We start from the raw sequence: 15,000 nt of genomic DNA, 5'->3' as shown, positions 1-15,000 counted from the left end.
CACCAGTAATATTTGATATCAGATATAACTGTACCTTAGAAAAACATGTACACATGAAAAAGGTCATTTATATCTCCCTTAACTACTAACAAGTTACAAACAGAACTTCCACTCATTTTTCTCTTATAGATAAATTTCTGTTGATGCTTCTCAAGACAGCAGGATCTGTCTGTGACGTTGTTTGGGAAATAAAGATACTCACCACCTGTAGCACCAGAAAAATTATCGTTACCATAGGATTCACACTCTCTTAACATAATACAACCAACCTAACCAAAGCAACACACATTAACATGCAATCTTTCAAAAGAAACACACTTGTAATGCTCAAATGCATCTTGTTAAAAAAACACACTTTACCAAGCCTTCAATTGACTATATCATGGTTATTAGTGGGGTCATATCTGTAAATCATGTAATTAATAATGTAAATTTCAAGTGATGTTAAAAACTACTGAATCTTTATATACAAACAATTAATGATGTACAAATCATAGCAATTTGGTAGACCATTCTTTGTTTCTTTTTTTTTCCAGCTTTAAATTTTGCCAGGAAGTCTTGTGATTCACGTTAAGATGATATAACTCATAACACTGAATATACTATATATAGCATATTAACTACAAAATCAACTGCACTTCTAAGCCCTCATTTACAGCAATACACTGAAATCTGAAAACTAAAACTTAATTGTCTTACAAGGAAACTAATATACTATGCCTTTTGGAAATAATTTTACTTATTTAAAGCTTACAAAAAAGAAGAGGAAGAAAAACATATCCAATACCATACATACATTCTCCATATTTTTAGAGCAATACATTTTTTCTTTTCAATAATCAGAATAACATTATAACCTCCACATGTATGGAATGTTTATAAATAAGCAATATAATCAAACTTTGCAAACAAAGAAATTCAAATAAATTACCATTCACACAAAGGAAAAACAAAACAAAAACATTGCCATCTGAGAGTATCACAATAAACCCAGTCTCAGTACTTGGCAAAACAACAAACTCTCAAATCATTTTTAAAAAGAGGGTGAAATAATGTGGCATACATTCAATATCATCTTACAAATACTCTTCCATTTATGTCTGTCTTAAAAGGTTCACGTTTGTGCAGGACAACTTACAAAACTAGTGGCCCGTAGATAGCTCCAGATTGGCTTGTTTATTTTTAATTTGATGTGAAAGCTAAGGTCTCTCCTCTAAGTTCACATTTGGAATATCATTCACTCCCTCTGCAATACATTTCAATGTAAAAGAGAGAAAAAAGGGCAAAAGCCATACTTTGGTGTCAGACTAACTCCACATATCTTCAATGATTAGTGATTCATTAAAGTATAAGAATATTAAGAAAGAAACAGTTCATTTCAAAACTCAACAACAGTTCACATCAGTCATAAGCTTATATTCCTTATATTCCCTAAAAATTCCTTACATTCCTTACTTCACACAATCCACATTCTGATCTTCCTGATAATTGTTCAGTATAGAAGCACTCTGTAAACAAAATTGACCACTGTCATTGTGGTCCTGGACTATAACTTTTACCACAGTGCACCCTGTGACAATATCACAGCCATTCTTAGTGCAAAAGGATGGATTATAAAACAGATGCCTAAAGTAATCACCTACCTTACTTTTACATCCCTAGACAAACAAAGAAACTTTTAAGATACAGAGTTATATATACTCATGCAAAGCAAAATGTGTAATAACCCAACATCTGATATATGAATGAAAATATCCAAGGTTGTTTATGTAGTATGCTAATCATCTATCTCTGTTAATACCAACCTATTCAATGATGTACTACAATAATTTCATAAATGATAAGGTGTATATAAGCATATATATACATATGCACATACACATACATTTATATATGAATGTATGTGTATATATATACATTATAAAATCTTATATATGTATTGCACTTTTGTTTTTTGTGAGAAGGAAGTAAAATTAAAAAAAAATAATAAAGTAGTCTTCGGTGAGTTGTCATTCTCTGATCTGAAGTGAAACTGAGTCATTCATAACCACAATCAAAAGTGGGAAGGAGACACAGACAGTAGTGTTGAATCTGCTAGTTAGCTCAACATATTACAGCTTTAATATTGTTTCCATTTACAACCTACGGGTCAGAAATATCATGAAACTTTTCCTTCAAACCTGCACTCTCTAATTCAATAACTAAGTACTTTGGAACACAAAAACAATTGAAAGAAACAGAAGGAATAGTCTGCGACATGATATTTCTCCCTTGCTCCTGCATATATCAATACTTTTGTTCCAGTGCAATTCACCACTAAGAGACACAGTAAGAAAACTTTAATCTTTGAAAAACTGTCTTTCACACAAGTACATCAAGTATTCAGAATTACAGTCTGGTCACCACAATAAATGACACAAAATAATTACCAAATCAGTGTTTGATAATCACACAATGGTGCACAACAAAAGAAACAACCAAAACTGTGCAGGGATTATAAGTGTAAATCATATTACACATACATACATACATACATACATACATATATATATATATATATATATATATATATATATATATATATATATATATATATATGCATACATATACATATATATGCATACATATATATAAATATGCATACATACATATATACATACATATATATATATATATATATATATATATATATATATATATATATATATATATATATATATATATATATATGCAGACATATACATATATATGCATACATATATATAAATATGCATACATACATACATATATATATATATATATATATATATATATATATATATATAAAATATATATATATATATATATATATATATATATAAAATATATATATATATATATATATATATATATATATATATATATATATATATATATATATATATATATATATATCATATGTGAGTGGAACAAAATAAATGTATTCAATATCTGTGTCTCTGTATGACTGGGCTTGACAGCATGGCTAAAGACATATTCCCCCATGAACTTGTTCTAGTGTATAGAACCATGTGTACTCTTACAAATAAACAATATATTTGGAATGGATGTGCACATCTTATTGATAATATGGAACTCACTGAAGTAAAAAAGAGTTGTAGAGAAATATCAACAAGCTCTGCATACACTAGTCCAATCAACTGTACAATTCAATAAAATAATTCTTTGCCACCATTCTTTTCTACAATATCTATACTTCTGTCTAAGCTGACACAAGGGTGTCAGAGTTTGACTTATCTTCACTTACAGTGTCTCTTTTCTCTTCTTCTTTATTTGTGGAATTATCCTGCAATTTGCTTTCACTTTCCCCCACGGGTTTTACTTCTTCCACTTTGTCATTCTTAATAGGAACAACTGATGGATCATCATCGCTCTTCAACTTATCCCCTACTTCAGCTGCTCCAGGTCCTTGCAAATTTTCAGCTAAGAGAGGTGTGTTTCTCTCTTGCTTTTTCCTCTCTGGGGCTGGGGCTGCTGCAGCTTGGTCCTTTTTAACAACTTTATCCCCCTTATCTGGATCCATCTTTTCTATGCCCTCTTTCACTTCCTTGGCCTTGGCATCAAGGTCCTCGGCTGCCACATTTTTGCTTGGACTTTGTGTGGCTGCTCCATCCTTGTCACTGGGATTAGCTGCTGGTGTTGCTGGGATGACAGGTGTTGCCTTCCGGTCAGGTGCAGTGAAAAAGTACAGCTGAAATTTTTAGAAGATTCAATATTTGCAGCATAGGTGATATTTGCTACAGTTTTTAACATTATAGCCTGCTTTATTCAAGTGGCTTCTTTTATTTCACTATCAATACAACAAATACTGTAATATAAAATGCCTCCCTTTACCTATTGACAATGGTGGAAACCAATGGACGAAACATATCTCATCATTTCTCAATCCAAGTACATTTGTAATGAATGAAATAGCTTCCTATGTTTTTACGTCAACCATATGGTCGTTTCATTGTATAATTCATGATTATCTGGCCTGTATACTGTACACTAAGGTGAAATGTAGCCCTCTTGGGTAAATGAGTTTGACACCCATACTATACTATGTATTTTACACCCTTTCCTATTGCTATTCTTACTCAGGTTGTCAAAAAAGAAAAAAGAAATATCATATAGTTATTTCCAAAAGATTTGAATATGTTTATCTAATTATCCCTTAATCAAATCTCTGGTGAAATATTCCATACATATATCACCTCAGGCTACTAATTGCCTGAACCTCCCAATTTTCATTCACTGTAAAGAACAGATATTGGTTATAACACAAACTTCACAGAATATTCTACAAAAATCCTATCAACATTGTTGTAGAAAACAAATGAAAGGATGGAAAAAGAAAGGAATACATATGCATCCCCAGTATCATAATAATAATAATAATAATAATAATAATAATAATAATAATAATAATAATAATAATAATAATAATAGTAAAATGATGATAATAATAATAATAATAATAATAATAATAATAATAATAATAATAATAATAATAAGAAAGGTAGGAAGCATGAAAGAATGGAAAAATGTGAGGATACATATGTACCCCCATTATATTACTATTAATAATAATAATAATGATAATAACAATAATAGTAATAATAATAAGTAGAAGAAGTAGAAGTAGAAGTAAATGGGAGGAAGTAAGTGAGAAAGAAAGAAGGAAGGAAAGAGAGGAAGGAAGGAAGGACAGAAGAAAAGCATGAGAGGATGGAAAAAGAAGAGGATAAATATGTACCCCCAGGGGGGAGGAGAAAATGAAGAAAAAAAGAAAAAAAGAAAAAAAGGGAGCTCATCCCACAAAAATATTAACATCAACATTATTGTAGAGAACAAATAAAATTATGGAAAAAGGAGAGGCTATATTCCCCCCCCCACCCCCCAAAAAAAAAAGAAAAAAGAAGAAAGAAAATGAGAAACTGTTCTGCAACACAACATTCTTCAAAGTCCTTACCATAAAGCCAAGAGCGAGGGTTGCATGAAGGATCAATATAAATGCAGCAATAGTAATGGCCACTTGCTTGGTGTCATGTGAGAGTGAGGGCCAGACAGTGCGCACCAAAACACTCCCACTTAGGACGGGGGCAACAATTGCAAGGCACCACTTGAACCAAGGCTGTGGTACCATCCAAAGAATCTAAGAAAACATAAAAAAATAAATAAATAAAAATAGTTAAAGGATGGAAAGAAAGAAAAAAAAGAAAAAAAAAGAGAAAGATATCTATAAGTTCTTGTTTACTCAGAAGTAAATGCAGTTGGAGAAATAATTTTCCTTTGCTTTGATATTTGTGCACAATTCAAACATAGTTCAGGACAAAAGTCTAAGTTCACTATACTCACCGACACAGGCACAAAAATTGCAAGGGAATAGCCATAAATACAGAGCAATTCTAGCAGTGAGATCTTTGCTCGAGATCCTCTCCATATTAGTATGCCCCACACAGCCAAGGGGACAAGCCACGCATATGCAAAGATAGCGGTGGCGGCTAGAGTAACTGTTGACGTAACAGTAAAATTAGTTAATGCTCAAGGAGGAGAGAACAAATATGCAGTTAATTATCACATCTCACACTATATCATACATTTCTAGAACAGATACACTGAAAAATATATATTTCATCCATAAAAGGATAATAATAATTTGGGTATTACATAAACCAACATATCTGGCTAAAGAAAAATATACCTTTGTGGAAATCATATCTCCATATATACGTGTCTTCTGGTCTGGTTAACAAGTAGTTTGCCAAGTTGCCAGTAATTGCTGTAGTAAAGGCAAGGGTCATACAAATCCAGAATGGACCTGAAATGAAAGACAAAGCATGACTGTAAAAAATATATAAATGTGCCAGTTTAGTGACATTACTAAACACTCAAATAAATAAAGCAATAAACAAAAAAACAAATATATACAAACATGTATGTGACACTATCACAAATGATTACAATCATGATAGCAAGCATAAAAGGAAATAGCAATCAAAATGGAAGTTACTAAATGCATTACAAGAAGAATTCAACCTCTCAGACTCACCATATAGATCAGGGTTTGGACGAATGTACGACTGCAAGTAGCTGACCCCTGGTTTCGGCACCATTGACCAGATAATGCGATCACCCACTTGCTTGCTTTCCACGTCAAAGAACTGCTGGTAAAACTCGAAGTTCCAAAAGGAGGCTCCTGCCTTGAGTCCCACAGGCTCACCACCTTCCTCATCACCCATGAGCTGTTGTGCAAATGAATGGTTTAATAAATGAAGGGGGTAGAGAGACAGAGAGAGGAGGGAGAGAGAGGAAAGGGAAGGGAGGGAGGGAGGGAAGAAGGGGAGGGATGGAGGAAGGGAAGGAAAAAGGAAGGGAGAGACAGAGATAGGGAGTAAGGGAGAGGGAGAGAGAGGCGAGAGAGAGAGAGAGGTGAGAGAGGGAGAGAGAGGAGAGGGATGAGAAGAGGAGAGAGGAAAGGGAGGGAGGGAGGGAGGAGAGGAAAGAGGAGAGAGAGAAAGAGAGAGAGAGAGAGAGAGAAGGAGAGAGAGATAGCTGAAGGAGAAGGAGAGAGAAGGAGAGAGAGAGAGAGCAGAGAGAGAGAGAGGGAGAGAGAGAGAGATGAGAGGAGAGAGAGAGAGAGAGAGAGGAGAGAGGAGAGGGAGAGAGAGAGAAAGAGATAGAGAGAGAAGGAGAGAAAAAGGGAGAGAGAGAGAGAAGGAGAGAGAAAGGGATAGAGAGAGAGAAGGAGAGAGAAAGGAATAGAGAGAGAGAAGGAGAGAGAGAGGGAGAGAGAGAGAGAGGAGAGAGAGAGAGGGAGGAGAGAGAGAAGGAGAGAGAGAGAGACAGAGAGGGAGAAGGAGAGGGAAAGGGATAGAGAGGGAGAGAGAGAGAGAGAGAGAAGAGAGAGAGAGAAGGGAGAGAGGAGAAGGGAGAGAGAGAGAGTGAGAGAAGTGAGAGAAAGGGAGTGAGAGAGAGAGAAGGAGAGAGAAATGAGATAGAGAGAGAGAGAAGGAGAGAGAGAATGGGAGAGAGAGAGAGAGAAGGAGAGAGAGAAAGAGAAAGAGAGAGAGAGAAGGAGAGAGAAGGAGAGGAGGGATAGAAGGAAGAAGGAGAAAGGGATAGAAAGAGAGAGAGAAGGGATAGAGAGAAGGGAGAAAGGATAGAGAGAGAGGAGAGAAAAAGGGATAGAGAGAGAGAAGGAGAGAGAAAGGGATAGAGAGAGAGAAGGAGAGAGAAAGGAATAGAGAAGAAAAGGAGAGAGAAAGGGATAGAGAGAGAGAAGGAGAGAGAAAGGGATAGAGAGAGAGAAGGAGAGGGAAAGGGATAGAGAGAGAGAAGGAGAGAGAAAGGGACAGAGAGAGAGAAGGAGAGAGAAAGGGATAGAGAGAAAGAAGGAGAGAGAAAGGGGTAGAGAGAGGGAAGGAGAGAGAAAGGGATAGAGAGAGAGAAGGAGAGAGAAAGGAATAGAGAAGAAAAGGAGAGAGAAAGGGATAGAGAGAGAGAAGGAAGGAGAAGGAGAAAGGGATAGAGAGAGAGAAAGGAGAGAGAAAGGGATAGAGATAGAAGGAGAGAGAAAGGGATAGAGAGAGAAAAATGGATAGAGAGAGAGAAATGGATAGAGAAAGAGAAAGGGATAGAGAAAGAGAAAGGGATAGAGAAAGAGAAAGGGATAGAGAAAGAGAAAGGGATAGAGAGAGAGAAAGGGATAGAGAGAGAGGAGAGAAAATGGGATAGAGAGAGAGAGAGGGATAGAGAGATAGAAGGAGAGAGAAAGGGATAGAGAGAGAGAAGGAGAGAGAAAGGGATAGAGAGAGAGAAGGAGAGAGAAAGGGATAGAGAGAGAGAAGGAGAGAGAAAGGGATAGATAGAGAGAAGGAGAGAAAAAGGGATAGAGAGAGAGGAGAGAGAAAGGGATAGAGAGAGAGAGGTAGAAAGGGATAGAGAGAGAGAAGGAGAGAGAAAGGGATAGAGAGAGAGAAGGAGAGAGAAAGGGATAGAGAGAGAGAAGGAGAGAGAAAGGGATAGAGAGAGAGAAGGAGAGAGAAAGGGATAGATAGAGAGAAGGAGAGGGGAAGGGATAGAGAGAGAGAAGGAGAGAGAAAGGGATAGAGAGAGAGAAGGAGAGAGAAAGGGATAGAGAGAAAGAAGGAGAGAGAGAAAGAAGGAGAGAGAAAGGGATAGAGAGAGAGAAGGAGAGAGAAAGGGATAGAGAGAGAGAAGGAGAGAGAAAGGAATAGAGAGAGAGAAGGAGAGAGAAAGGGATAGACAGAGAGAAGGAGAGAGAAAGGGATAGACAGACAGAAGGAGAGAGAAAGGGATAGACAGCCAGAAGGAGAGAGAAAGGGATAGGGAGAGAGAGAGGGCGAATGAGAAAGGGATAGACAGACAGAAGGAGAGAGAAAGGGATAGACAGACAGAAGGAGAGAGAAAGGGATAGAGAGAGAGAAGGAGAGAGAAAGGGATAGAGAGAGAGGAAAGAGAAAGAGATAGGGAGAGAGAAAGGGATAGAGCAAGAGGAGAGAGAACGGGATAGAGAGAGAGAAGGAGAGAGAAAGGGAAAGAGAGAGAGAAGGAGAGAAAGGGATAGAGAGAGGGGAGAGAGAAAGGGATAAAGAGAGAGAAGGAGAGAGAAAGGGATAGAGAGAGAGAAGGAGAGAGAAAGGGATAGAGAGAGAGAGACGGAGAGAGAAAGGGATTGAGAGAGAGGAGGAGAGACAAAGGGATTGAGAGAGAGAGAAGGAGAGAGAAAGGGATAGAGAGAGAGAAGGAGAGAGAAAGGATATTGAGAGAGAGAAGGGGAGAGAGAAAGAGATAGAGAGAGAGAAGGTAGAGAGAAAGGGATAGAGAAGAAGGAGAAGGGTGAGAGAAAGGGATAGAGAGAGAGAAGGTGAGAGAAAGGGATAGAGAGAGAGAAGGAGAGAGAAAGGGATAGAGAGAGAGAAGGAGAGAGAAAGGGATAGAGACAGAAGGAGAGAGAAAGAGATTGAGAGAGAGAAGGAGACAGAAAGGGATAGAGAGAGAGAAGGTGAGAGAAAGGGATAGAGAGAGAGAAGGTGAGAGAAAGGGATAGAGAGAGAGAAGGTGAGAGAAAGGGATAGAGAGAGAGAAGAAGAGAGAAGGAGATGGGGAGAGGGAGAGGAGAGAGAGAGAGAGATGGGGGAGAAAGGAGGGAAACACACAATAAGGGAAATGAAAGCAAGTGGGAAAGGGAGAGAGAGGATTAAAGGTTAGTTGAGAGGGGGATAGACAGAGACAGTAACAGAGAGAGACAGGAAAAGAAATAAGAGTGAGGGGGTGAGAGAGAGTGGAAGTGAGGGAGACAAGAATACAAAGTGGGAGAGAGTGGGAGAGGGTGGTAGGGTGGAAAAGAAGGACAGAGTGTTGCAGAGACAGGGGAAGAGAGGGTGGATAAGAGGGTGGGAAAGAGGAAGGCAGGGTAGAAGACAGGGTGATATGATAGGGAAAAGTTAGAAGCATGAATAAGAGATAGTCGAGATAGAAAGAAGGGGGGGGCGGGAAGATAGAGAGTGGGTAGGAGAGAGGGATGGACAGCGAGGGAAGAGGAAGACAATGAAAATGAAGGGCAGAGGTAAAAAAGGGAGAGAACAAAAGGAGAAATATAACTATAAGATGAAGGGAGAGCAGAAAAAACTGAAAATAAGGGAGAGAGGGAAACTGGGGAAGAGAAAGGGATAGCATAAAAAAAAAGTTATAAAAGGAGGAAGCTGAAAGAGAGGCATTATCTTTCTATTTACTATTGTTACTGAATTCTCTCATCCTTGATTTATAAATACATGTAAATCTCAGTAAGAAAATATGAAAACCAGACAAAAGATTTCAGATAGTATGTACTTTCCGATAACTAGCAAGGGTTACAGTGCTCTTATGCCAGCCTAAATTCATATTCGACTACTTATCAGGTTCGAATGGAGAGTAATTGTTTACCACCATGTTCTGAGGTTTAGTAGCACCCTGCTACTCCCTGTTGTGACTTTGGTTGGGGAAGTAGAGTAGTGCTGCATTGTGTTGTCTAAATATAAGTTCAAGTGTAGTGTTGAGGAAGTGTATACATGCAGAGTGAGAATCAAAGATTTCTTTCAATTTTCTAAATGACATAAAACAACGTAAGGATATTTTGCAATGATGTGCTACAGCACCATAATTAAAAATCATAAACTACAGGAAATGAGAAATTTCCAAAGTGTATTTTACTATATGATAATCCCTGAGCACTCTTCTCCATCCACATTGTGCTTGGGGTTACCAACCTACACATGTAATACAACCTTTCAAGGTTTAAACACAGCAACACAAATATACAAAGATGACTTCGTCTTCCAAGCTCAGGAGGAATATATGGCACTTTATATAAAGAAAAATGCCAAAAATGGGACTTTGATTGTTTGCCACCTATTGTGTGGGTTTATACCGGGTTCATTAACAATTTATCATAGTCACTGCTATTACTCATCTATTTTCCTTGAAAGCAGAGTATTCCCTTGGTGCTGGGAAATGTCTGTGGACATATGGTTGACCACTGTCAGCCTTTACTCACCCTGTCCAAACCTTACAAGCCTCCCCTCTCCCTCCTACAACACCATACTCCACCCCAGCTCTTGTCTGTGTCAAACTCTCCATGTTGCCAGCTGCAAAAGAACTCATACACCACCACTTTCTGTTTGGTACACTTTTCGTTCAACTATGTCAAGGAAGTATTAAATGTCTACATTTGTGGGAGTCACCAAGGGGTAGAGCTGTGGATTTATTGATGTTTCGTATGAACGCTTCAACTTTCTGAAATATTCCAATTTAACATTTCTTACTACAAATTCTTTTCCACCAGTTAGAAATGAAGCTAAAAAAAAGAAAGAAAGAGAAAAAAAAAAAACTTCATTTGTTTATTTTAAAACTTTACGACTTTTTCTAGTTATATTTCAGACATGCAATGTATGAATGATTTTATCTTATAATTTGTATCTTTCTGTATCCTATTTTGTGTATTATGGATACTTGTAAAAAATGAAGTTGACTGTCCCCAGGAAAGGAGGGGGATAAAACTGATAAAAGTTAATGAAGAGATGTTTTTAATACTGGGATATTGTGCAAATTTTTTCTAACATCTTTTGCAGCCAAATTTATGTGGGTATGCAATCAGGGACAGGGTATGGTAATGTGTCCTGCATTTATCATAACTATCTTTCTTTATCATCATTTTCATTTTCAGTATTATCATCATTATTTTCATGAATGACTCTAGTATAAAGAAAGTATTCAAAGAAATCCTTGTTTGGTATTTCTGACATTTGGAGGGAAAAAGGTGGAAAATTTCCTTAATCCAAAACAAGAAGGTTCTGTAAATCTTCATAAACTTTCCAATGATTTACTAAAATGTCTAGTATGAAACTTTAAGACTATAGTTGCAAGAGAAAAGAAAAAGAAGCTAATTCCCTATCAACTGTGGTTTGTTGCAAGATATGGTAATAGGTCTATAAAAAAAGGAAAATGAAAAGGAAAAAAAAGGAAAAGGAAAAGGAAAAGGGAAAAAAAGGAAAAGGTTGTGAATTCGGGGCAGTTCCTAACCTTAGCACCAAGAATGTTACATGAATGTGATTTTTGCATGCCTCAGGCCACTCTATTTGTTTTTTTACGTGTAAATGTACTAACTTGTGTATGTGTTTATATGGATATACAGGTATACATGTACATATATATGCACATGTGCAGGAAATCCATTACTAAGCTGTTGGGTGGTCTGGGATTATGCCCTTATTACACTACTTAATTTTTCCTAGCTGTTTAAAACTCATCTTTAATCCACCAACCCTAATCACTACTAGGATGCTGGTCCCTTTAGTAAAACACAATTCAGTTCAGACATCAGCAGAGAAACATCTCGTTAATCAAGTGTGGGCTTTGAATCTTATTACAGTTTCTTTTGTGTGTGTTTTTTGCTATCAATCCTTAAATAACCCAACAATAAATCAATAATAACCTAGTGTTGGCTCCATTGCTTGGATCATGTCTGCTACTAAATAAATGATGATGATCTAGAATGGCTAACTATTCACATTTACTGTTGGGGAACTTTCTTTCAAACATCAACAATTCAATTATATACTCAATTCCCTAATCCCAAAAGTTGTTATAATAGCTAACAGGATCTTGTTCATAACAATATAAAATAACATTACACAAATAAGAGTGCTACTGACTTGTTTAATTCCACAAAAAAGTCAAGTATTACAAAATGAAACATCATATCACAATATATCTTTATTGTAGATATAAAAAAATCCACTTACTTTGTGAAATCTTCATTAAGACAATGGTTTTATTTGTACTGAATACTTTTTGTTCCTATCTATTAACAATCTAACTCATCTTTTAGTGACTGTAAAGACTTCATATCTATGATTAATCCCTGGGAGAGTATGCAATTTAGTAAGTGACCCAAGAGCACCAAACTGAAGCTGAGGGCAAGCATAAAATATTCGGCGCACCCTTGAATGCAAAAGCGCCATGGCACACATCATGCATGGTTCATGACTTATATACACATCAAATCCAGTGCATATGTATGATATACTTTCACATGCACTGTTACAGTCCATACTCTGAGAAGCACATATAGGGTTACTGGTTACATTATTCTGGGCATTAAGATCAGTTGTATTATTGCCATTATTTTTTTCCTTGGACTTCAGGACTTCATTTTCATCTGTTGGCTTTGATACATCAGTCCCTGCTTCTAATTCACCATTTTCAGAATCTACAGAAAGTAATTCATCATCAATTTGTGATGACAACTTCTGCTTTGGCCATGAACCGCCTCCTTGCTGATGGGATACATCATCAATAGCCAACATTACAGCATGTTGCAATGGGTGTCTGTGCCTAGCATCAACGCCTTTACCAACTATAGTACCTTTCAGATCATTCACTATAATTGTTCCAATGGCTGGGGCCCCATTTTTCCTGGCTAAGTGACTTAATTGGATTGCTTTATTCATGTAGTGGACAATCAACTTCATCTCTTCCTCACTGAAGAAATTGGAAGAAGAAAGCTGTGTAAGATAGCTATCTTCATGGAATGTGCAGGGCCAATACAAGGCTGCCTGATCATATATTTTCCTTATCCTTGGTGCATACTTGGCCACTTTGGAGGCAAACACCCGTTCCTCAAACAAGGAAATGTCAATGTCATTCTCCTTAAGCCTGGTCAAAACTTTGGCAGAATCATCTGCATTCAGCATGTTTATATTATCATCCTCCCAGTGCTCCACAAATGGAATGCCAAAATTTTCCAAGTAATCCAAGTATACAACCATTGCATCCTCTCTTCCAAGTTTAGTTTTTGAAATGTCTTCACCTGCTTCTGTACATGAAACAATCTTCTTCACTCTTTTCAAGTGACTTAGCGAGGGAACTGGCAGCTTGATTGCCAGTTCCTTGACTGCACGTGATATCAGCTTCTTCTCTTTAACCTGCAGAACTGCAACTTGTACTAGGTCCACCAGTCCATGCATGCTCTCTTGTAGGACTGCAAGCACATTCACCTCAGGAGGAAGGAACGACAAAACTGGGGTGCTATCAACATCCATTTTACGTTTCTTTTTCTTGGGACTGACCTGCAAGTAACACATGTCCTCACTCTTCATCTGCTCAGTTGCAATCATGCATATTAACTAATGAGTACTTCAGTAAATAAATTTATCTTTTACAATCCAACAACTACAACTGCTTAGCCTCAACTAATAAAGAACTTAGAAGCAAAATAGTTCCTTAAACAATAAGGAAATGATGATAAAATTATATGTCTTATTCACTGGCTCCCATCTACTCCAAAATGTTACCATTACAAATCTAAAGTACAGAAAGAAATTTCACAAATGAAAATTATCTACTGTCAAATGTAAACAATTCTGTGGGGTTTTATACAGCAACAGTGCACTTATGACTTAAATGTATATAAAATATAAATATCCAAACATCAAATAACTATAAAACGAATCTCAATTAGATTTTTGTCTGATGTATAGTATTTGATAGGTAGAAAGTTAACATTTCCATTTTCATATAAAATTACAATGTACATATAAATTCTGTACATACAAAGAAAAAATCAACACTATATGAGTCTTTGAACATTACATGGATATAAACTATTCCACCATACATGTCAACTAACTTAACTTAGGAAGACTCTCTATTCTATGCTTTGATGTGCAAAGAATAATATTGATGATACTATTATAAAAATATTAAATAAAAAACTACCTATAAAATGCCTGTAATAGAATAATTAAGTAATTTCTTTCAAATCCCCTCTTTCACAAAAATATATGATTAAACAATAAATCTCAGTAATATATAACATGTATGTTCCTATATGAATCTTCTTAATGAAACCTTCTCTTTTTTTCTTTTCTATTTTTAGCTTTCCAAAACATGTCAATAATTACTCGTGTTTTACGTGTGACTCCCCATGCTCTGAGAGCAAATCTTGCCCTTCTGATAACCAAGCATTTCCTAAAATAATCTCTGAAATAATAAATCTATCATACACACAAAACAACAATGATGGCAGTAGTTACAAAACAATGCAACAAAAAACAACCAAGATCAAGAAAATAATGTAAATTAATATGATACATATTACTCTATGATAGTCCCTCATAGATGAGACAACTGCCTTAAAATAATTTTTAAAGAAAGCCAACTTCAACCAAAGTTTCACCTTACTCCCCATTTATAAGATATACACAGGCATACAACCTAACCACAACTACACTATACCAGATCTGCAACTGTTGTAAATTGAATGGCAGCAAATGGGAATTTGGCAAAGAGCACCTAAAATTATTTTCTATCTCAGCTTAAAGGTCTGATAATGATGAGTATATTTCTTAGCATAATACAATACATTACTTGTAACAATTCCACTTACAGATGTAGTATCCTGGGTCTATTGTGTCA

At 36.3% G+C, this 15,000-nt stretch overlaps 1 protein-coding gene across 2 annotated transcripts in view; it reads right to left on the bottom strand.

The window, feature by feature from the left end:
- The window catches only part of LOC113816020 (protein YIPF1), a 24,915-nt gene that overhangs the window by 341 nt on the left and 9,574 nt on the right, over positions 1-15,000 (bottom strand). Inside the window, exons 4-8 of one of the 2 annotated variants that reach the window (XM_027368041.2) lie at positions 6,074-6,266; positions 5,726-5,842; positions 5,380-5,534; positions 4,994-5,176; positions 1-3,730 (exon numbers count right to left, since the gene is read on the bottom strand). The exon at positions 1-3,730 is cut by the window's left edge and continues 341 nt beyond it. In XM_027368041.2, the coding sequence (XP_027223842.2) occupies positions 3,242-3,730; positions 4,994-5,176; positions 5,380-5,534; positions 5,726-5,842; positions 6,074-6,266 (1,137 nt within the window). In that variant the 3' untranslated portion in view covers positions 1-3,241. Of the gene's footprint in view, positions 3,731-4,993; positions 5,177-5,379; positions 5,535-5,725; positions 5,843-6,073; positions 6,267-12,284; positions 13,653-15,000 lie in introns of those variants that run through there. The other variant, XM_027368040.2, reaches the window with a different exon arrangement.

Source organism: Penaeus vannamei, chromosome 7 (assembly GCF_042767895.1).
Source record: "Penaeus vannamei isolate JL-2024 chromosome 7, ASM4276789v1, whole genome shotgun sequence".
Taxonomy (NCBI): domain Eukaryota; kingdom Metazoa; phylum Arthropoda; class Malacostraca; order Decapoda; family Penaeidae; genus Penaeus; species Penaeus vannamei.
This window is presented reverse-complemented; position numbering and strand designations above follow the sequence as displayed.